Raw genomic sequence first — 20,001 nt, forward strand, 5'->3', positions numbered from 1 at the left:
TTTGGGACTTTTGAACTTGGTGCACTTTTTTGGCACGTTTCTTCTGCGAAAATTGCTTACTTTCACACAAATGGGACAAACGGAATTGGAATTATGTTTTGTATAGGATACCAACGTCATCATCAATGAATAAACACCAATCCTTCGTACCAATGCATGCGTTAATATATATTAGCAGCGTTTTTATCATACACAATCACGATACATTAGGACCTTTCGCATCTTCCATCCGATTGATTGCTGCTGAACAGAACAGACTAAGATAAACAGATTAAAAAGGGGGGAGGGAGTGTTTAAAACAATAGTTAAAAATCGAATTATGTTTTCATTAAAATGCTAAACGTAAGCGGTTACTGTTACGAATAAATAACAACCTACAGCGTGTGCACACTCAAAACGCAATGCAGAAATTGCAAGAACTAAATGCTTATCGTATGCGTAGCTCGGTCCGGTTGCGTTGCGACGTTGCGCAATGTTTTGCAGAACAGATAGTTTAACTGCCTTCGCACATCGTTTTCGTCCCGTACGCGTATAGTGTAGTTTTGCAGCGAACCAGCGTAATCAAGGGTTTAAAATAATTGTTTGAATAAATCAGTACAGCTCAGACAGCTCGATTCGATCGCAATTTAAAAAAAAAAACGATACAAACGATCCTCTTCCTTTGCCTGTGTTGCATCAGCTTGAAGCATCGATCTATATTATTGCATTCTACCCAAGTCTAGTCTTTTCGTTTATATCGCTGTTAAAAAAACAGCGATGTGCATCAACTCAATTGACGCAAATCGTATAAGCCTTTGCATAAGAGCTTGCTGATTTGAAATCTAAAAACCTCATCTCATAACGAGAATCTTGTTACTTTGGGCAGCCACAAATAACTTACAAAACAGTAAAATCTATTCATTGAAAACTTAGGCTTTAAATCGTCCAACTCCCCGTTCAAATCCGTACACCTATACAGTGTACGATTAGTTTAAAAAGATAAATAAACAATTAACATACTAAAATCAGGAAGCATTTGCTTCCACAAAACCACTGCGGTGAATCATTTCCCAAATGAGTTCACAAACAGCTACACTCATTATCGGAAACTCGTCAAAAAAGAAATAAAAAAAATGCTGCCTTCGTTAAAATTTACGTGCGGGAGAGATTACACATTACACCATTCGACGGACACTCCCTAACAATCCAACAGGAAACCAATAAGCGTTTCCTTTCCCACCAAACACTAACTCACTGTTCCTGCTGCAGGCGTAGTTCCTTTACCTTCGATGCTAGCTTTTCATTCTCCCGTGCCAGTTCGCGGGCAAGCTTCTCATCAATTTCTGCATTTTTTTCAATAATTTTCGAAATCGTTTTGAGTGTTGCCTTTGCCGCACCGGACACGGGCTGTGTCGAGCTGGGTTTGGTAGCAGCAGTAGTAGTAGTAGTAGTAGTAGCAGTGGTAGCTATGATGTTCTCGTTCTTATCGTTACTTGTAGCGATTGCCGCCGTACGGTTGCGGTTCAATCGGTCCTGCACACTGCTGCTACTCTTCTGGGACCCACCACTTCCACCCTTGCCATTCGTGGGTCCCGATTTTTTGGCACTTTCTCCACCGACCCGATCCGATTTCCGACCGGTAGCGTTGCGATTAAAATGATCACCCGCATGTGCGTCCTTGCGGCCCGCACTGGCAGTCAGCGGTAGGTGCTGCTGGTGGCCACCACCACCACCACCGTGCGATGGCTGGTTGTGATCCCCCGGACCGCTGTGAAACTGAAATTGAGGCTTCGCCGGCTGACGAGGCCCAACTCGTCCACTGCCGATGATTGGGGGAGATGTTACTGCAAAATGGGAAGAAATGTATCTTATAGCTAAAGCGATTGAAATTTAACTATCTTATCGGGGGCGCCATACCTTTCACACTCTTGAACTCGCCATCGCGCGATATCGAAATGGTCAGATTCGGTTCCAGCTTGGCCGAGGCATGCACACCGCTATCATCCTTGCTGCGATGCTCCTGGCCATCATGGTGCTCACCGCGTGACCTCCAGTGTCCACCTCCTTCGTGTGTCACGTGTGTCGTTCCACGGCCACTGGCTCCACGCCTCTGTTGCTCCCCCGTAGCTGATCGCCAACCGTCGTGCTCGTTGGTGGAAAACGAACGCTGAATGTTCGTCCCACCGCCATGATGACCATGATGGCCATGTTGCTTCCCTCCTCTACCTCTTCCACCCTGGCCGGGTGTTGCGCCAGCCGCTTCCCTGTGTCCTCCTTGTGGCCGATGTCCGCTACGATTGTTGGGATTGCGGCGATCGAAATGATCGGCCCCTTTCACCGGCGGACTTCTACCATTCCCATTGGCTGACGGGGCTACATTGTTGTTTGGGGCGGTTCCTCCATCACCAGCCGCCGCACCTGACGCCGCTTTCTCACCGTCGCGCTCTACGTCGGCCAGAAAACTGTACGCCGGATCCGGTGGTGGCCCTTCACCCTCCGCAAAGCCCTTATACTCTTTCGCTATCTTCTGTATGAAGGCATTCTTTTCTTTCTTTCTCTCTGTAAAATAAAACAATTTAAACGTTAAACGAAGCCTGCTCTGTCAGCACAGACCCACTGGCAGCCATTTTCCATTACCTTCTAGCTGTGCCAGCGTGCTTTCGTCAAGCTCGTAGTTGAAATCGATCTTGTCGTACTTATGCTCCCGGGGCCAATCGTCATCCTTCGGAGGTTTGGTCTCCACCATGGCATTTTCCTTCATCGCGCGCAGCCGGTCCTCCTCCGCCTCCCGGTACTTCTTCTCGATTTCCTCATTGCGCTTCTTGATGCGCGCGATACGGGCCTCTAGATCTTCCTGGCTCTGCACGGATGTCATGCTTGCCTGGTTCGTATAGCTTCACCCGTTCACTAGCGAAGATTCGATACTACGACGAGACGAGGAAAACAAAACGTTAAACATGGCCACACGCACAGCTAATGAAGAAGTCTTCGGAAAGCAAAGCACAAAACGGCCCCAAATCCAATGAAGCATGACGTTTTTAGCCTATTTCCGTTCATCTTCTACATCTTCCCAACTATTTCTCGATCTGCCCCATTCACTTCCAACTGGTACTGCAGTCGTGTACCATGAAAAGACTCGAAAAGCAGTCGTGTCCTCGAAAAGATATTTTTTTTAGGCCAGTTAGTTCATACTTCCGCAGGGTGTGTCAACTTTATCCTTTTAAGGATCTGCCTTTGTCCTTTCTCACCCTTTTTCTTCGCTTAACCCACCACCTCCCCCATTCTGATCGGTCAATGTCCGATCGTGGCAAAAACTGATTGCGTTCGGATGGCGACTGCAATTAGAGAAACTGCCAACACGAGCTGGCCTACATCGACCGTGGCCACTTTCACATGTCCAAAGAGACGAACAAAACCGTATCTCTTGCCGAGCGCCGCGCATCAGGGTAGGCATTGTTTCACGATTTCTAAATGCGTCTCGCCCAAGTAACGGTAAACGCATGGCAGCTTACCATTCGCTTCTGACCGCGTGGTTCTATTGCCATAAATCACTCCAAACGACCCTTACTTGCTAATGAATGCACAATTTGGTAGGCTAATCCGTGGCTCTTTTGTGAATGGATAGCTCAGCTCAACTCTACTCACATGGCACTTGCACTTGCAGTCTGAACGATCTCCCTTGAATTTGTGTTGATTGGTAACGCTGTAGCGATCCCCGCAGCGAACTGTTATTCTGCACTTTTCCACCTTATGTTGGAATGCTCGCACTGTGTATCGTCACAAACGCGATCACCACCCCGTCTCGAGTTGATGAAAATATCTCTCGTCTTCCCTGCACCCCGGCCTGGTCTGCGCTCTAAGATTGCCGAGAGATGGATTTGCAACAAGCTCGAGTTTTCGACGCAAATTTCCGCGCTCTGCTTTCCAACATTCGTCCCCCCTCCACCCTTCTCCGATCAGATGAGGCACACGCAGGTAAAGGCGTGTGTACGCATACCAAGAGACTTCAACCAGCAAGGTTGCTGGCGTGAAGGCAAAGCAGCAATTGCCACAACACCACTAACAACAACAACAACAGCAGCAGCAACAACATTCCTGCTGTGGGAGTGACCGGTGGGAGGCCACAAAACCACCCGGCAGATAAAAAAAGCGGGAACCTCCATGGGACATCCACAGCTGGTTTTACATTTTGCGCTTGCAACGACGATTGGAGATTTCTCCGTGCGAAACGCGAAATGCACGTAAACAAAGTGCGACCCCCAAAGCCTGCGGACCGTCGCATTTTCCTTACCTGTGTATGTGGATTGGGAGGCAACCGTGGCTGGGCAGGAGCGAGCCGTCGTCGATACAGCGGGAACGTTTCTAGCAGCGTGCTCGGTACACCATTTTTGGTGGTGAAATTAATTTCTTTCACAGATCATTTTGTAAAGAGCGTTTCTTGCGACACTCTGCAGCACTTGTTTCTGTTTTTCTTCTGGTTCGTTTCGGGGTCGGTGTTTTTGACAGCTGCTCGGGCAGTTCGATGGCCTGTTCGATTATCCGTGCTTAAATGCAATGACGGAATAATGTGTCTCTGGTACGTTCGAAAAATACGCGAATGCTTTGAACTAGTTTCGTGATTTTCTGGACATTTATTTCGTACACTTATTTAATTAATAAAACATTGTTGATAAATTTTTATTACGTCGCCCGAATAGTCGAGATTCACCGCGCAGCTGTCACAGCTGTCAAACCCCGATCAGCTGCCAATTTCGCTGCAAGTCGGTGTCGCACGATCGAAATAAAAACAACACAGCTCAGCTCAGCAGCAGAAAAACAAATCACACGCCGGAATGGCCTCACGGATGATTCTTTCGCCCGCCCGGCGACTGGCGAACGTGGTCAGCACGCGCTCCATCACAACCCAGGTGCTTGCTACGCAGTGCGCCACCATTAAGGACGAAATCACACACACGGGACAGGTAAGTGTAGAGAGCCGTCTCCCCCCCGACTGACTGCCAAACCACAGGCACGATTACGCAAGTCCCATGCCTTTCGGAGCTGGCCAGGTTGTTATTTCCGAATGTCCATTTATCGCATTAATGTTTCTATTTCAGTTCTACGAAGCGAACGACTATCGGAATGCCCGTTTCGTGAACGCTACCAAGGTGGTCAACCCGAACTGGGCCATTAAGCTGATCGACGAGCTGCCAATCGTCAAGTCGGAGCAGCGCGTCGTGTGCTGCGACGGTGGAACCGATCCCGCCCTTGGCCATCCCAAAGTGTACATCAATTTGGTAAAGATTCTATATTAAAACCCAAGTGGGGGGAGAGGGAAAATAGCAGCAAATTCAATACTGTCACCATTTTCAGGACAAACCCGGTGCCCATGCCTGCGGATACTGTGGGCAGCGTTTCGAGAAGATCGATCATCATCACTGAAGCTGCTTGCTTTTTTGCTGTGTGATTAAACAAAACAAACACAAATACGCCCGTCATGCTGCTTCGTTGAACCTTTAGTCAAATAAACGGAGGATATAAAAACAAAACTAAATCCCTTCCGTTATCGAAACTTTGTCCCTTGACCTTAATTGTTTTTGTTGCGATGTTGGAGGATTATAGTTTTTAAAATTGATCTTTTGCCCGTTTAAACAACTTTCGGATGATTAGCAATAACGTTTGCAAACGGGCAATTTTTCGACCATGCCGAACAATTAAAATCTCATTAAAATAATCAGCAAAAATCAAAAACCTGCCCCCGACGGGCTCGATTTTGTTTGTTTCAGCTAAAATGTACCTCTTTCTCTTTCGCTCTCTCGCAAACGACCTGCTATGCATTTGTCTCGCTCATACACGCTGCTTTGCAAAGGGTCGCTGCAGCGCTTGCGTGTCGACGCGCATCACAGGCACACACACACACGCACACACACCCCCGTGCAGGTTTGACAGTTGAATAGGAGATTTTCACTATCAGTCGAGTCGGGCCTTCGAACTTTTCTAGAACCTTTCCATCCAAGCGGCAGCAATCGAGTGAAAAACACACACACAAGGAAAACAAACGACAGCAAAAGTTTCCCGTTTCGATACTTTGTTATATAGTTAGTTCACCAAAACTCTATTCTTCCTTCGCATTATATTTTGGTACCTTTTCGACGGTACGTTGGTTCGGCGACGGCAACGGGCGGTTTTTCGTTTCGGTTTCATCTTCGCTTCGCGTCCCACCGTCGTGTGGTTGTGAAACTCGTTACAGCAGCAGAAACGGAAAATTAGCTTTTCCTCATCCCATCCCGAAACAAAACAAAACGCTACATTCCACGGTGGGCCATCGGTGCGATACGCAAAACATCAGGTGACGACGGCAAGCCTGAAAGGTGACCTCCTACGTGACTTTTGGTAAAACACCCGGATCCTTGCATCAGACACGCTACCCCTTCTCCGCCGACTGTGTGTCTGTGTGTGTGTGTCGGTGTGTTTGTGTTTGCTGCTGTGATCATTCGTCCATACAACACAGCCGAGCCCAGCTAATCTTCGCGTAAAATCAAGCAAAACGGGCCAATCGAGGAGCATCGAGTAGCGATTTTCCGCATCACAACAAACGCGCATAAAATCAGCTGAGAGCCGAACGAACCATCCGCCACCGCCTACTACTGTGCTGTTGTTGCCTGCCAACCTGCCCCGCTGCTCTGTGGCAGAGGTAGAGAGGTAGAGGTTTGTGAACCCCCGTGTCCTTTAAAAGGCATCAAAATTTGCGTCGTAAAGATGGACCTTTTAAAAAAATTTATGGGCTTAGACGGCCGGAAGGACGACGATGACGATAACAGGTAGGTGGATTTGGCTGTGGGTGGGTGTGTGAGTGTATGTTTTGCACTTCACCACTGCTCCAAAACAACAACTTTGTCGATTCCATTTCCATTCCATTCCCCTGGCACCACCATCATGAGCAATCTTCCTTCTTCCTGCCTTTCCCGGCTTCGTGTATTCATCTGCTCGCTTGCCTGGTTTTTCATGCCCCGGGGTCGTGTATGCGCCTGTCCATGCATTTGATGATTCTTCCCATTTTCCTATTCCTCGTTGTTTTATCTTACTTCACAATATTTACACTCTCACTCACTCGCTCTCTCTCTCACACACACACACACAGGAAGAAGAAATCAACGCTCAAGGACGAGTTCCGCAAGCCGATCTGGGTGGAGGAGGACGACAGCGACGACGAGCTGTTTGATAATCGCAAAATTTACGGTGTGCAAATTTTCACCAACCCGATCGAGATGCAGAAGTACTTCGAGCAGCAGATGCAGGAGATGTGGAAGTCGCTCGACGAGTACGACGGTAAGAGATAGAGAGTACGGCAGAAAAAGAAAAAAAAATGTTACCAGCATCGCCTACTTAATTTGCATTTTCATTCCAGAGTCTGTAAAGATGTTTGATCATGACTTGAAGCAAGACTTCCTGAAGCCAGGCTTTGAAGAATCGATCCGTGACATTGGCAAGCAGATGAAACCGCAAGACACCGATCTGGATGGAGAGTAAGTGGCATGGGCGAAGAGATTGTTAAAAGTGATTAATATTGAACTTTCCTTCTACGGTAGGATCTACGCCGATCAGCTGCATTCGCTGCTGCAGCGCATCACACCGGACATGAAGGAACTGATGCTGAAGAAGCGCATGGAGAGGAACGAAACGGTTGGCGCTTCCAGCGCAGCCGCCCGCCGCAAGCCGACGGACGAGGAGAAGGTGATGGATCTGATTCATGGTATAACCGAGCAGAGGAACCACCTGACCGGCGGTACCGTCTCGAAGCCGGCGATGAAACGCAACCACGGTGGACTTGGGCAGCGTTTCCCCGAGGGGGGACTGTTTGAGGGTGCATTCCAGGGTCCGCGTATGTTCGGCCAAAGCATCATCTCGCAGACGATTCGCCGTCCCGATGGGGTAAGCATTTATCGGTGTTATTTTGTGAGAATGTCCCTTTTGCTAACGCCCTTTTTGTTCACACAGTCATACGAAACGCGTCGTACTGTTCGCGACTCCGAGGGCAACACCCAAACGACCGTTACACTGTCCACGAAGGATGGCCGCAAGGAAACGGTCACCACGTACGATGACGATGCGGCCTTTGGTGGCATGAAGAGGAGCGGCAGCGCCAACGGTGGCGGCGGAGGAGGGCACCAGCGTGGGGACGCCGAGCTGCCGACCGGAGCACTGCTAGCACTGGATGGCAAGTTCGGCCTCAGCAACAATGGTTATGTGCTGCCGAAGAACCTCTGGTGACTTCACGCGTCGCAAACCGACCGTAACGATGCGCTGCTTTGCTGGGAGCCTACCGCAGGAGAAACCGACTGGCCGGAGCCGGCCATCAGTTGTAGCAACGGCAACAGCAGCAGCGAATCGTACATTTATCCCAATTCTGAATGTAGTAGCAACATTAATAGCAACAACCGTTGCCATAGACTTAGCACTAGTTCCCGTAGCAGTAGTCCCCACGGACTGACCCAACATTGTGCCGACGACTGTTGCATTGATCTCTTCTCCCATCTCTTCCCGTACCATCGGTGTGAGCGGCGAACGATCGGCGCCGATCGTGCGCACGCTTCCTACGATCTTTCCAGCCGCATCCTCACCTCATCCTCGCTCGTGCTGATGCTGATGCTGTACCTTACTTCTGCTTCCCTCGCCGTTTGCTTGCTGCTCGCGCTGCGTGTTACACGAAGGAACAGCAAACCCTACCGATTGGGGCATCCCAGCGCCCAGCAGCAGACTGGTACTGGTAGTACCGGTGGTTGGAATTTTAGTATTACGTTTCCCGTTCCGGTCGCTTCCGCCGCCGCACCCACTGCGAACGGCGGGCGGGCATGCTGGCAGGCGCACTGCTGCACCGCACCGATCGCTTTATGAAAGCTGTTGCCAACGCACCTCGGTGCGCCATTCCCCCACACACCTCCACCACAACCTGTCTCGGATGGCAACGGGAGGACCGGAATCGAGCGGTTTGTGAGTTTGTGATATTATTTTACACCGCCGAGTAGCAGCACAGACGGTAGACGACCACCGCGGCAAACGGGTGACAGCGGCGGCGAAAAGGCGACCCAGCCGGGCGTTATGCTGCGCTACTACGGTGCGGATAAGTGTAAAGCGTTGATTGTGATTATGATTAGTACGATTGTGAGTTTTATTATTATCATTACGATTATTATTGCTACTATTACGATTACTACTACTACCACTAGTACTACTATCGCGTGCGTGATTGTGATGCGCGCTTATGCTAAGTTCGTTAGGGTGTACGACAAGTTCCGCAGCTGATGGTGACTGAACACAGCGCGCTCTTCGTCGTACCGTGGATTCCATCGGGTAGGATTAGGCACGTGTGTAAAGAAGAAGAAGAGAGAGAGTACAGGGACAATAGGAAGCACGGGAAGGTAGGGCAGTAGGAAGCTGTGTGCGTTATGGGTGCCGGATCTGATTTGCTGATCTTTCGAACTATCCTTCCGAAAAAGGATCGTTTAAGGCTGGCTTCTTGGTCTTGTTGCCCCATAACGTACCGCGTTCCGAATGGAACCGATTTGTGAATAACGTTTTAGATAGGTTACTTTATTTTTTTGTTTTTAGCAAAACAAACATTGACACCGATTTGTTTTAGGTTTTTTTACGTTTTAAGAAGGGTGGAATAGCTTTTTGAAAGATCGTAGGAAGATGAAACGCAATAGGACATACTAAAAGGATAATGGCGCACATGTCCTGCGGTCGGCAGGGGAGATGAGAACAGAGATTGGCCAGTATTTCGGTCATTGCAGGGAATGTCTGTGTGCGTGTTTGTGTGTGTGTGTGTGCGTGTGCAATGTGTATTTTTTAAGGAAAAGGAAAGCGTCCTTGAAAGCGTATCTTGGTTTTGTCTTTGTAACGAAACTGAACCCTATATTTGGTTCAAAATTTATTCAACACTTTTTACACTACTTAAGACATTTACTTTTATATACCCCTTTCAAGTGTACGATAACATCCTTTGGTGAGAGAAATGATGAAGCATAGAGAAAGAGAAAGAGGGAGAGAGGCAAACGAAGAATGTTTCGCAGGGAAGCAGGGAAAGGATACAGCAGCTACAACAACAACAACCCACACCAAAATGAGCATACCAAATGATGATACAAAATCCGCCAGAAATCATACTCTCGATCATACAACACACACACATGTCTCTCCGTTTTGAATAACTTTCCCATGATTTCGTTTCACTGCTAGACACGGTATACTCTATATTAGTACCAATCTTATACTGTATTTCTTAGATACGCAAGATATCCGCCGACAAGTACCGTTAATATTCAGCATTTCAATGCGGTCTTACCGTCCCCGTCTTAAAAGAGAGCAGCAAAACATATGAATGACTTCTTCTTCCAACCCCTCTAAGAACAAGCCAACAATAGCAATAGCTACACCGTGGCATTATATATTGCCCACTTCAACCACTTTCAAATCTTCACATCCCAAATCTTATCTTCATCGGCAAGTGTGTAGTGTAGTGTAGTTGTATTACAGCAGAGAATAAACTCTTCAATGCAGACCCACTAAAACAGGAAGGGGTGTTAGTTTTATTCCCTTTAAAACTATTTCTTTCCACAGCACAGCTTTGAGACGATGACACGACAGCTTGCCTTTACATTTCAATCGATATCTTTATTTTTGCACTCTTTGCTTGTCTCGGACAAAATCAACATCATTTGCAGACACTACAGTATTGTTACTATTATTAATATAATTATTCTTATTGTACAGTGCAGTATTTTCTCGTTTGAAAAAGCTGCTTGGAATCGTATTGCCCTTTACGATTTTGCAAATTAATTTCTCCCGGATTGTATCTTTTTTCGGATATGCTCCAAGAAAGAACGCTTTACGCCACAACCTAAGATACCGATAGATCGCGTATAAAAGGGATTTCTTCTAGTCATTCCCAAACCCAAAGCACCTCAAAACAAGTTACAGCCGAACTGCGACTCCCATAATGGCTTTTCTTAACAAAACGTCAATTAAAAAAGGTCCCAAACGGTATTAGTAGTTCATCAACGCGCTGCAACAAAGATGTGTTGTTAGCTTTTGATGTGTTTCTGTGGGCAAAGAGAGTTTAATGGGGTTCAATCTTAGTTCTTGCCGCAATCTTGATATTTTACGTTGATTTTATTGATATTCTCTAGTATTATACCTTGTTTCGTTTGCTCTCTGCGCCGGTTTCGCGCTTTCTGTTTACTTAAACTGTATCTTTTCTTGTTTTATTAATCTCCTAAATTAAGCCCAGTGTGTGCCCACGATATACTTAAATAGTGTGTTTCCATCATTTATATATATTTATATATTTATTATTATTTCTTTATCGTCATTGTTTAAAACAATCTATAACCTTTCTTCGCGAGCGCCCCCCGTGTGCATTTGTCTAACTTTTTACACAGTACAATATTACACTAGAAACTACACTTTTTACGTTTTCATTGCGATTGGTATGGTGCGTACCACCACACGTTGCAATGCAAAACCATCTATGGGGAATGTAGCACGCATCGAGCGTCATGTGCTCAGCCGGGTCACAGCTGGCGTTTACTGTATCATCGGTCCCTCAGCACCATATTGCGCCCAAGCTGAATTGTTGTTAGTATGAACCATCTCTCCTTTTTAAATTAAACCAACCGTACGTCATTAGTAGCAAACGACCAGCATGGTGGACAGTGTTAACTACTGCCAGAGCACGCTACAGACAGCAATAGGACAAGCGGTATCATACCGGGTGGCCTCACCATGAGAAATGTGTCCTTATTCATCGACTTCTCAATCAGGTTTCGAAATAAAACTCAAAAAAGAAAATAATTTGCATCAACTGAACTGATCTGTTTAAATATTGCATACGAATAACGTCAGCTGCTATTTGGCCATATTCTGTTACACCTCACGCGTCACACCATACCCGTCGACACACGCACTCTCTGTCTCAACAAAATAGTCCATTAATCATATACGTTCACTTTCTTTTGCAAACTAAATAGAAATCCATAACACAAAACGAACAAACAAACAAACAAACAAAATACCTTCTGTTAATATACAGAACAAAGAGTACAGGCAACAAGGCAAAACAAGCAACACATTTGTAGCTTTAGCCGGGGTACGTGCGCGATAGAAAATATTGCTTCTCGTTCTCGAACATTATTTACACAAGCACAACGAGGCGGCCACAGTTTCGTTATTGTTTTATACTACAGCCCCAATTCCTTTTCCGTCGTGCCGCTACGGATGTGCTACGTACAAAAGCTTTTAAAACGTGTTCCTGCCGCGCATCCAAAACACATCCTGCACTGTTTCTTTGCTCGCAAAACAAAGAAAACCACACACTCTCATATACAATATCTAGGTACAGAAACTTGCCACTTATACTTTACAACTAACCCAATCCATATCTCCGACCCGATCTTCTCCCGTCCGCCGTTTCAGAGTAACCCCCCATTTTCTAAGAACCACTACTATTTCCCATAAAATGATCACATTTGTTTGTTTATATATACCGTTTATCCTCGTCCTCCTCACCCTTCTTCGCCAGATTTTACCTGCCTGTAGTACCTGTACCTTACTCCTGCCCGAAACCTTCAGTCTCTTCGATCGCATAGTTTAGCTTCTCTACCAGCTGATCGTAGCTCTTGTACGGTGGTAGATCTAACCGATTGAAGCACGTGTGCGATCGGGGCAGCCACGTGTCCTTGCCCACCTTCTCGATGCAGAAGCGCTGCGGTCCGTTCGAGCCCATCAGCTCGGCGAACCCGCCGACCGGTACGCGGCAGGTGCCGGTAACGAACTGCAACAGGCGGGCCCGCTTTTCGTTGTCCGTTTCCCGCACAAACTGCAAGTGGAAAAATACAAAACATACGTTGAATAAGAATGTTGCTTTACACAGACCTTGCCGCCCAACAGTGGGCTAATCTCCGTGACACTTACCTGCCAGAACCAAACGACCTGTTTGCTGTTGCGATTGTAATGCCGATAGATGGAATTGCGCTGCCAGTCGTCCACATCGATCTCCTGCATGCCGCACAGCATTAGCTCCAGCTCGCGCTCATCAAAGTACTTTAACCATTCGAGCGGCACCACCTCATTAAACCCATCTAGGAAGGTTTTGGTCTGCTCCTCGATACCCCTGCGGGAAAGGAAAATGAGACATAAATGGTAATCGACTACTTCCAAGCCTCAATCCTAAAAACCACCTTTACTTACCTCGTCATTCGCCACTCGGTCATGAGCGAGATGTACTCTTCCTTGTTCTCCTCCGTCACGCGCTCCTTGTCACCGTTATCCTTCAGCTCGTGATGGATGATCTGTCCTAGCACCTCGAAATCGACGCTGAACCACAGCTCCAGCCCGCACTCGTCGATGTTGTTGTCCCGCACCCAGATGAGCGAGTTGTAAAACTCCGGATCGATCGTTTCGATGTCTTTGGTCGTTAGCTTCTTGTTCAGCATGCGCTTGTAGAACGGCATCGTGAAGCCGGAATAGATGAACCGCCCATGGTACAGTGCCATCGCGATGAACCGCCCAATGAACTTGAAGTACTGCAGGTGGTCCGGATTCACGTAGCTGGCCGGATTGATCTGCAGGCTGTAGTTGTTCTTGTTCGCGTACTCAAACAGGCAGTACATTGGGTTGAGCACTTCGTGCGACAGCAGGAAGAACCACTCGCGCGACACACCGCCGTAGTCGAGCCCCTCCTCGCCGCGGAAGATAATGTACAGCCGGCGCCTCAGCTCGTACGCCGGCAGCCGCATGATCTGGTGGTATGAGTCCTCGAACAGCGTTTGCCGCGTGAGCGTTATTTTGATGTGGGACGCGAGCGCATTGCTCTGACACAGATACCGGAACTGGCTCAGCTTCCAGCGGAAGGAGCGCTCGTACGCCTTCGGCACACCGTACACACCCTTGGCGCCCTTCGGTGCGCCGGGTCGCGGATCCTCAAACGTCGTTTTACGATTGTTGTGATCCACGAAGAACCGCTCCCCGTTGGCGGTGTAGCGAATCTCCCAGCCAGGCGGCAGTGGACCCTCCGCCAACATGCTCACCTCCTGGCCCTGCGTCCGCGGATCTTCCCACTGGGTGGTGCGGTTTTTATGGTTCACAAAGTACACCCGATTGTCCGGCTGGACGCGCTTTTCCCATCCGTCCGGCAGCGGTCCCAGCCCATCGTCCTCTTCGTGCGCCACCGAGATCGAGTTCGATTGCTGGGCGTGCTGGGGGTAGAGGAACCGCTGATTGCCCTGCGAGATGATGTGTTGCCGCTGGCCCTGCCAGTGCTGGAAGTGCATCAGCCGCTCGCTGTTCGGCCGCTGCCAAGTGGTGGTGCGCGTATTATGATCCACGTAGTACACACGTCCGCGGGGATCGCGCCGCTGCTCCCAGCCAGCCGGTAGCGGCTGCGGCTTCTCCCAATACGTCGAGCGCGTGTTGTGATCGACGTAGTAGCGCCGGCCGAACTTGTCCACCCGCATCTCCCACCCGGCCGGTAGCGGTTCGTCGTCGATGGGATTTTGCTGCTGCTGTTGCTGATGCTGCAGTATAAGCTGCTGATCGGTTAAGCTCCCGCCCATCGGCATCGGTATATCGACACCACCACCATTATTTGCACCGCCAGGACTTCCACCTGCCACCGGCAACATGGCCGTGTTTGTATGTCCCCCACCCGGTACACCGTTGATGAGGCCTTCCTGCGACGAGTTCGAATACACTGGACCGAGGCGAGCGTGGTATCCCGTGGACGAGGCCACCGGCGAAACGTTCTGCTGATCCCAGTGGATGCCACTCCGTCGGATAGCGCCCGTCGACGAGGAGGCGCCCGACGAGCTGCCACCACCGCCGCCACCGTTCGGGGAGGAACCGGCCGTCATGATACCGTTGCCCATGGTGCCGTACGATCCGCCCGCTATACTGAACTCGTTTAACGACGACGACACACAATCGGACGCCGTGGACGTGGCGTTATTGTTGCTCGTGCTTTGGCTAGCGTGAGAAGCGGGCGAGTGTTGCGACTGATGGTGCTGCACGGCCGCCGATGAGGACGAGGATGACGGTACTAGTGCATGATTCATCATGCCACCGGTGGATGATGACGCCGGCTGCAGCTGTTGCGATGTGCTGCCACCTCCGGTGCCTCGCAAACGCATTCGCGCCCGAATGCCGCCGTTCAGTATGCTGCTCCGTAGCGTGTGATAGTGCACACCGTTCGGCGCCAAATCGCTAGGACCGCCCGACAGCTGCTAACGAACGCAACCCGAAGGCAACATGTGCAAGGTTGACCCGGTGGGGAAAATGAGGGAAAGAAGAGCGAAAAAAAATGAGCGTTAGGAAAGCACCAATCGATAGCAACGCGTCAGCGAAGGAAAATCAATAAAGTAAGCTAGCGAGACCAGCGCCGTGTGTTTGCGTACAGTGTTATCCAACGCAACGTGGCATGATTTTCCAAACGCGTGGCAAATGAGATAATTTTATAGCTGAATAATTTAAAACACTTATTAAGAAATGATCCCACCAACGGTGGTGGATCAATATTTGTTGTCAGAAATTTGCATTCACTGCAGATGGCAAATATATAAATGGAATATTCAAAATTAATTAAAAAAAAAAACAAATAGTTACTCCATTCCATTGTTTACTTTATGTAAACTACGCGCATCTGACCGGCACCGGACACAAACAAACACAGCGGCTGATTACCCCATTACATTTCACATTGCGCATTAGATGGTACAAATGCCCGCCACAAGGTCACTTACCCCATTTACGTTGACCATTCCGCTGCCGGTACCGGTTTCATTGCCGCGCATTGCACCCGCACCCGCACCCAAATGGCGCATATCGATCTTCAAACCATCGAGCACGACCACCAGCTCGCCCGCTTTGACCGGCTGGCGCGGTTCACTCGTTTTGGACGAGCCCGTCCCATCGATCAGCAGGTCCATGTTGAGTTCGAGCAGTTCGAGCACACCGTTGTAGTGTCGCAGAATGCCCGCCAGCTCGACCGTCTGCTGGCCGAGCAGTGAATCCTTGCGGAAGCTCGAATGGTCGAGGACGCGAAAGTGCAGCACCGAGCCGGGCGACACGATGCTCGTGAACCGCTCGTTCCATTTCGGTGTGTTGGTGTTTTTGATGATATCTGTCTTGCGTGAAGTTTTGCCATCGATCGAAAACTCGACGTACGGGTTGGGCTTCAAGAAGCCATTGCTCCGGAAGGTGGCGTGCTCGACTGTGGGGTGGAATGTGCGAAACAGGCAAATAGAAGAACAAATTAATAACAACTCCACTCTCTACCCCCAGGGGGAGGGGGTGGGGGGGTGGGAGGGATACGTACTTATCACAATCAGCTGATGGATGGTACCGTCGTCCATCTGCCGGCCGGGGTATATTTGGGATGGGGTGTGCCTGGAAGAAACTTACGACCACCTCTTCGTATTCCGCTTTCTCTATCTGGGCCGACGGATCAAACAATCTACGCCTTCGTTCTCGAACGCGCTACAGCAAATGGAGGTGATTACGCGTTGCCGCAGACAGCGATTTCCTGCGCGATGGGTTTTTTTTCCCGACGGTCCTGAAACGAGTGGGCCGGAAATTGGGGGGAAAATTTAGACACGGAATTCTTGGCGACAACCACCCGTCGCGAAGGACCATAAAATGTAGGGAGCGCTTGGTTGCGTGTGGTATCATACACGCACGCAAGCCACGTGTTTTCCGCTTTTCCTATTCCATTGACCAATAAGGGAAAGAAAAGCCGCGGCACCTTACTATTAGTATGCGGCCTGTCCCGTAGCCTTTGTGGTGTAATCTAGACAAATCATTTCCCTTTCTACGGAGTATAATAATGGTGCATGGCCTAGTATGATACTTAAGTATTTTCTATACGGCCGCTGCATGTGTTTTCTTCAACGGAACACCTTGAACATACAAATATCCTCACATGATCACTCTAGTTTCCTACTCAGAACTTCCTCTGATGTTATTTTTGTTTAATTCTTTAAATGGAAAATAAACTCAACGTCATGCGCAGTTTGTGAAATTCCCACAAAACACAAAACATCACAATAAAGCTGATTCATTACGATACCGAAACAACGAACCATTTCACGTATAAATCCTCTCCAGCACAAGTGTGTAAATAGTCATTATTGAAACAAAACGTGTGTGTGATGCAATGAATCGTCGCTCTGATAAGCCACTGACAGAGAGCGTGGAAGAGTGTTTATCGCGTTGAAAAGCCGACATGCTTCTTCGCCAAGAAGCTTCCTTCTCTGTGTAAGTTTTAAACGCTTTTCGCAACGGTAGAGCTAATCCATTGCCTAGTCAATTTTCGTTTTTTTTTTTCCTACAAAAACAATTACCACAACAATTTCCGTTCGCAGCAGCTAAAAGGCACGTATCGCACGTATGATCACTGCAACAGTCCTGAGGCCGAGTGGCAAAGTGGTCCACGGGCAGCAGCTTATTACCCCGTATCCACCAGAACCACCGACTCAGCGTTGTTATCAGAATCGCGAACCGACGAATAGAAACCCCCTCGAGACCCTCCTCTGCTGTTATCAGCAGCAGAAGGGTGCTGTGCTCGTCGGTACTTTGCCTTTGCCAGCTTATTGTTTTGGTACTTCCCGTCTTGCGCTCGGACAAGAGACTGAGGTGATAACGAGGAGTTTTATCTTGTACATTTGTCTCGGCGCGTCTTTCGCATCATTTAAAATGATTCAAAGCGTTGAAAGAAAAATGTGAAATTGCTGGACGGGCAGCATGTAGAATTGGAAATTTATTTTCCTTTTGGCCCAACCAGTTTCTCTTATCGCTGCTGGCTAGCGCGGGAGTGCGTGGTGGATGTAGTTTCTGTTTCTGTTTTTCCCCGTACGGCACACCGGCCAATTATGTGAATTTGGAGTTGAATTTCGGTACACCGGGCCACTTTCACCGTTTGTTCTGCTGCACGAAAATATAGATGTGTGTGCACCATTCCGCACTGCCCACGCACCCACGTTTGCGCCTTTTATTGCGTCGACTTTCACCGAATATGGCCCTCTCTTGCCCCTACAAAACAAGCAAGAAGAAATACATGAAACACCGACGAAAAACAGCCGACCACTATTGTAATCAAATCATATTGCTATGCCCACCGCCGCCGCCGTGTTCGTTCCATGGGTGTCTTACAATTGTTTCGCATGCTTCGATTCCATTTTTGCGCTGTCGCGCTATTTCATTTGGCGCTTGAACTACGCCTGCGGTGGCGATTTCCTGTCTCGGGTCCGAACGATTTGTTTGCATTCGCGACGAAAATGGTCAATCAATGTTAACTGCTTTAACTCGATGCAAAACGGGGGACATCTTCGTTATGCGACGGCAAACAATCGTCCCTTTGGTATCAACAATTAAGGTGTACACCGTGCTTGGATGCAGGTTCGGTCTCGTACGGTTGCCATAGCTGTTGCTAACCCGGCCAGTCTGCTGAGGTTGGACCAGTGCGCGAACAGCATTCAGCCCACGGTACACACACTTTGGACGTGCAATTTTCTACGATAAATCATCCCCTACGATGAAGGGTAGGTGGATGGATGGACGGTGTCGCGGGATCTAATATTAAGACGGGGCCAGTGCTTATGACTTACATAAGCCCCGATGATACTGCGGGGATACACTCACTGCTGGTTGGTGTGTTGTGTCTGGGCCTGCCAGTGCACTTTCTCTAACCTTCCCCCACCACCACTGCGCTTACCGTGATACTACACTCTAACGGGTGACGAAATAGCAACACCCCTTTCCGCACACAAATTATCAACACGGATGAGGGGCAATGGGCTCTTATAGGTAATGGGGCTGAATCATCTTCCCTGCGGGTTGTATTATCGTACACATATTTTGATTGCCGTTTTCATAATACACTCACACACAAAAACATAGCATACACTTATACAGTCACACGCATAGCTCTGTGGAAGACCCTTTTTACGATTTCATTATCATTATCATTTGCACCATTGATGAAATTATCAGCTCTGCCCGATGGTTTACGCGCTTACCGATGGAAAAGCAACAAATATTTCGTCTTCTTGGCAAACTGGTCACAGGGACACGCATTTAGGGATGTTGTAGAATGATTTTAATTACACCAAACACTGCAAATGCCCTTTTCTTTAACTCTCAAACCATTGCTTCATTGGATAATCGAAACAAGCGTACCGAACTAGTTGCCCTCACTTAGCGCCTATAAGAAACTTATCAGAAAACTGTCTTTTTCACCTTTCTTAAGTTTTGTACACGGCCAGACCGTGATCTGTGGTGAATCACGGGTGGCAGTGGTGGGATGAGCTTTTTTTCGCATCCCTTCCCCCTAAACGCAACTAAAACAAAACACACCTGCTTGTAAAACCCGTCGTGTTTTGAAGTGGTCAGCCTTTCGGTGCGGAGACACACGGGATGATTTCACATGATGCTTTTTCCAACTAGCTGCTGCTATTGCTGGCTCGATGCTAACACCAGACGAAGGACGTTTCACCGTTGTGTGGTGGTACGTAACCAGAGCGCGGAGGTTTTCCGTAAACTATGTTGTTCCGTTTTCACTGGTGGTAAGTGATTTTGTTCCGCTAGTCCAACGACGGCTTTGGCTCGCTCCGTTTACCTCTGCTTTCGGGCCTTTGTTTACGACCTTTGCACAGTTGGCACACAATCGCAGCACGGACAATTAGCAACTTAAGAATAGTACAATCGGAATGTTTGCTGTCTGTGTGTGACCAATGGGTACCCTTTTTCACAGCGAATGCGAATGCTAATAAAGATCACACTCCGATGAACCAATTCGCAGAACGTCAAATCACATCCATCTTGCCAAGTACCCGTACAACATGGCGAGGGTTTTTGACGTTCGAATATCGCTGCATCTCGCTCATTTTCTCTACCCTTCCTATACTTGCCTACAGTGCTCGTTTCAAAGCGAACTTTTGTGTTCCCCTCTGCCACTTCACTATGAACGTTTCGTACACCTTTGTCCGTCAATGC

At 48.4% G+C, this 20,001-nt stretch overlaps 4 protein-coding genes across 8 annotated transcripts; 2 read left to right on the top strand and 2 right to left on the bottom strand.

Moving 5' to 3' along the window:
- Positions 1-143: 143 nt before the first annotated feature.
- Positions 144-4,495, bottom strand: LOC120903167 (hornerin-like). 2 transcript variants are annotated; one of them, XM_040312418.1, is made up of 4 exons: positions 4,271-4,495; positions 2,617-2,903; positions 1,897-2,538; positions 144-1,823 (listed from the first exon to the last, which is right to left on the bottom strand). In XM_040312418.1, the coding sequence occupies exons 2-4, from the start codon at positions 2,852-2,854 to the stop codon at positions 1,231-1,233; spliced, it is 1,473 nt and encodes a 490-aa protein (XP_040168352.1). In that variant the 5' UTR covers positions 2,855-2,903; positions 4,271-4,495; the 3' UTR covers positions 144-1,230. The 2 variants fall into 2 exon arrangements, with proteins under 2 accessions (XP_040168352.1, XP_040168353.1); XM_040312419.1 differs by lacking the exon at positions 4,271-4,495 and adding an exon at positions 3,625-3,898.
- Positions 4,496-4,678: 183 nt separating this feature from the next.
- On the top strand, positions 4,679-5,512 carry LOC120903170 (probable NADH dehydrogenase [ubiquinone] iron-sulfur protein 6, mitochondrial). The gene is made up of 3 exons (XM_040312423.1): positions 4,679-4,940; positions 5,076-5,255; positions 5,332-5,512. Exons 1-3 carry the CDS (start codon positions 4,812-4,814, stop codon positions 5,398-5,400), a joined length of 378 nt encoding a protein of 125 aa, XP_040168357.1. The 5' UTR covers positions 4,679-4,811; the 3' UTR covers positions 5,401-5,512.
- Positions 5,513-5,907: 395 nt separating this feature from the next.
- On the top strand, positions 5,908-10,531 carry LOC120903168. Its single transcript, XM_040312421.1, has 5 exons — positions 5,908-6,779; positions 7,100-7,287; positions 7,367-7,484; positions 7,548-7,890; positions 7,957-10,531. Exons 1-5 carry the CDS (start codon positions 6,718-6,720, stop codon positions 8,227-8,229), a joined length of 984 nt encoding a protein of 327 aa, XP_040168355.1. The 5' UTR covers positions 5,908-6,717; the 3' UTR covers positions 8,230-10,531.
- A 78-nt stretch (positions 10,532-10,609) lies between these two features.
- Positions 10,610-19,824, bottom strand: LOC120903165 (E3 ubiquitin-protein ligase Su(dx)). 4 transcript variants are annotated; one of them, XM_040312414.1, is made up of 7 exons: positions 19,363-19,823; positions 17,352-18,039; positions 16,328-16,564; positions 15,753-16,222; positions 13,207-15,236; positions 12,931-13,129; positions 12,566-12,835 (listed from the first exon to the last, which is right to left on the bottom strand). In XM_040312414.1, the coding sequence occupies exons 3-7, from the start codon at positions 16,362-16,364 to the stop codon at positions 12,566-12,568; spliced, it is 3,006 nt and encodes a 1,001-aa protein (XP_040168348.1). In that variant the 5' UTR covers positions 16,365-16,564; positions 17,352-18,039; positions 19,363-19,823. The 4 variants fall into 4 exon arrangements, with proteins under 4 accessions (XP_040168350.1, XP_040168348.1, XP_040168349.1 ...); XM_040312415.1 differs by lacking the exon at positions 19,363-19,823 and adding an exon at positions 18,126-18,576; XM_040312416.1 differs by lacking the exon at positions 17,352-18,039 and having other exon boundaries at positions 10,610-12,835.
- Between the last annotated feature and the right edge of the window lie 177 nt (positions 19,825-20,001).

The sequence above is a fragment of the Anopheles arabiensis genome, chromosome 3 (genome assembly GCF_016920715.1).
Source record: "Anopheles arabiensis isolate DONGOLA chromosome 3, AaraD3, whole genome shotgun sequence".
Lineage (NCBI taxonomy): Eukaryota > Metazoa > Arthropoda > Insecta > Diptera > Culicidae > Anopheles > Anopheles arabiensis.

What these genes read in the sequence shown, in the direction of transcription:
- LOC120903167 (XM_040312418.1), bottom strand. Translation starts at nt 2,854, where the DNA reads ATGACATCCGTGCAGAGCCAGGAAGATCTAGAGGCCCGTATCGCGCGC. An exon ending in CACGCTGGCACAGCTAGAAG is followed by an intron (nt 2,539 to 2,616) that starts GTAATGGAAAAT and finishes TTTATTTTACAG; the next exon opens with AGAGAAAGAAAGAAAAGAAT. An exon ending in CGAGTTCAAGAGTGTGAAAG is followed by an intron (nt 1,824 to 1,896) that starts GTATGGCGCCCC and finishes CCCATTTTGCAG; the next exon opens with TAACATCTCCCCCAATCATC.
- LOC120903170 (XM_040312423.1), top strand. Translation starts at nt 4,812, where the DNA reads ATGGCCTCACGGATGATTCTTTCGCCCGCCCGGCGACTGGCGAACGTG. An exon ending in AAATCACACACACGGGACAG is followed by an intron (nt 4,941 to 5,075) that starts GTAAGTGTAGAG and finishes TTTCTATTTCAG; the next exon opens with TTCTACGAAGCGAACGACTA. An exon ending in CCAAAGTGTACATCAATTTG is followed by an intron (nt 5,256 to 5,331) that starts GTAAAGATTCTA and finishes CACCATTTTCAG; the next exon opens with GACAAACCCGGTGCCCATGC.
- LOC120903168 (XM_040312421.1), top strand. Translation starts at nt 6,718, where the DNA reads ATGGACCTTTTAAAAAAATTTATGGGCTTAGACGGCCGGAAGGACGAC. An exon ending in GTCGCTCGACGAGTACGACG is followed by an intron (nt 7,288 to 7,366) that starts GTAAGAGATAGA and finishes TTTTCATTCCAG; the next exon opens with AGTCTGTAAAGATGTTTGAT. An exon ending in CGATTCGCCGTCCCGATGGG is followed by an intron (nt 7,891 to 7,956) that starts GTAAGCATTTAT and finishes TTGTTCACACAG; the next exon opens with TCATACGAAACGCGTCGTAC.
- LOC120903165 (XM_040312416.1), bottom strand. Translation starts at nt 16,364, where the DNA reads ATGGACGACGGTACCATCCATCAGCTGATTGTGATAA. An exon ending in ACCGAGTGGCGAATGACGAG is followed by an intron (nt 13,130 to 13,206) that starts GTAAGTAAAGGT and finishes CCTTTCCCGCAG; the next exon opens with GGGTATCGAGGAGCAGACCA. An exon ending in AGGTCGTTTGGTTCTGGCAG is followed by an intron (nt 12,836 to 12,930) that starts GTAAGTGTCACG and finishes TTCCACTTGCAG; the next exon opens with TTTGTGCGGGAAACGGACAA.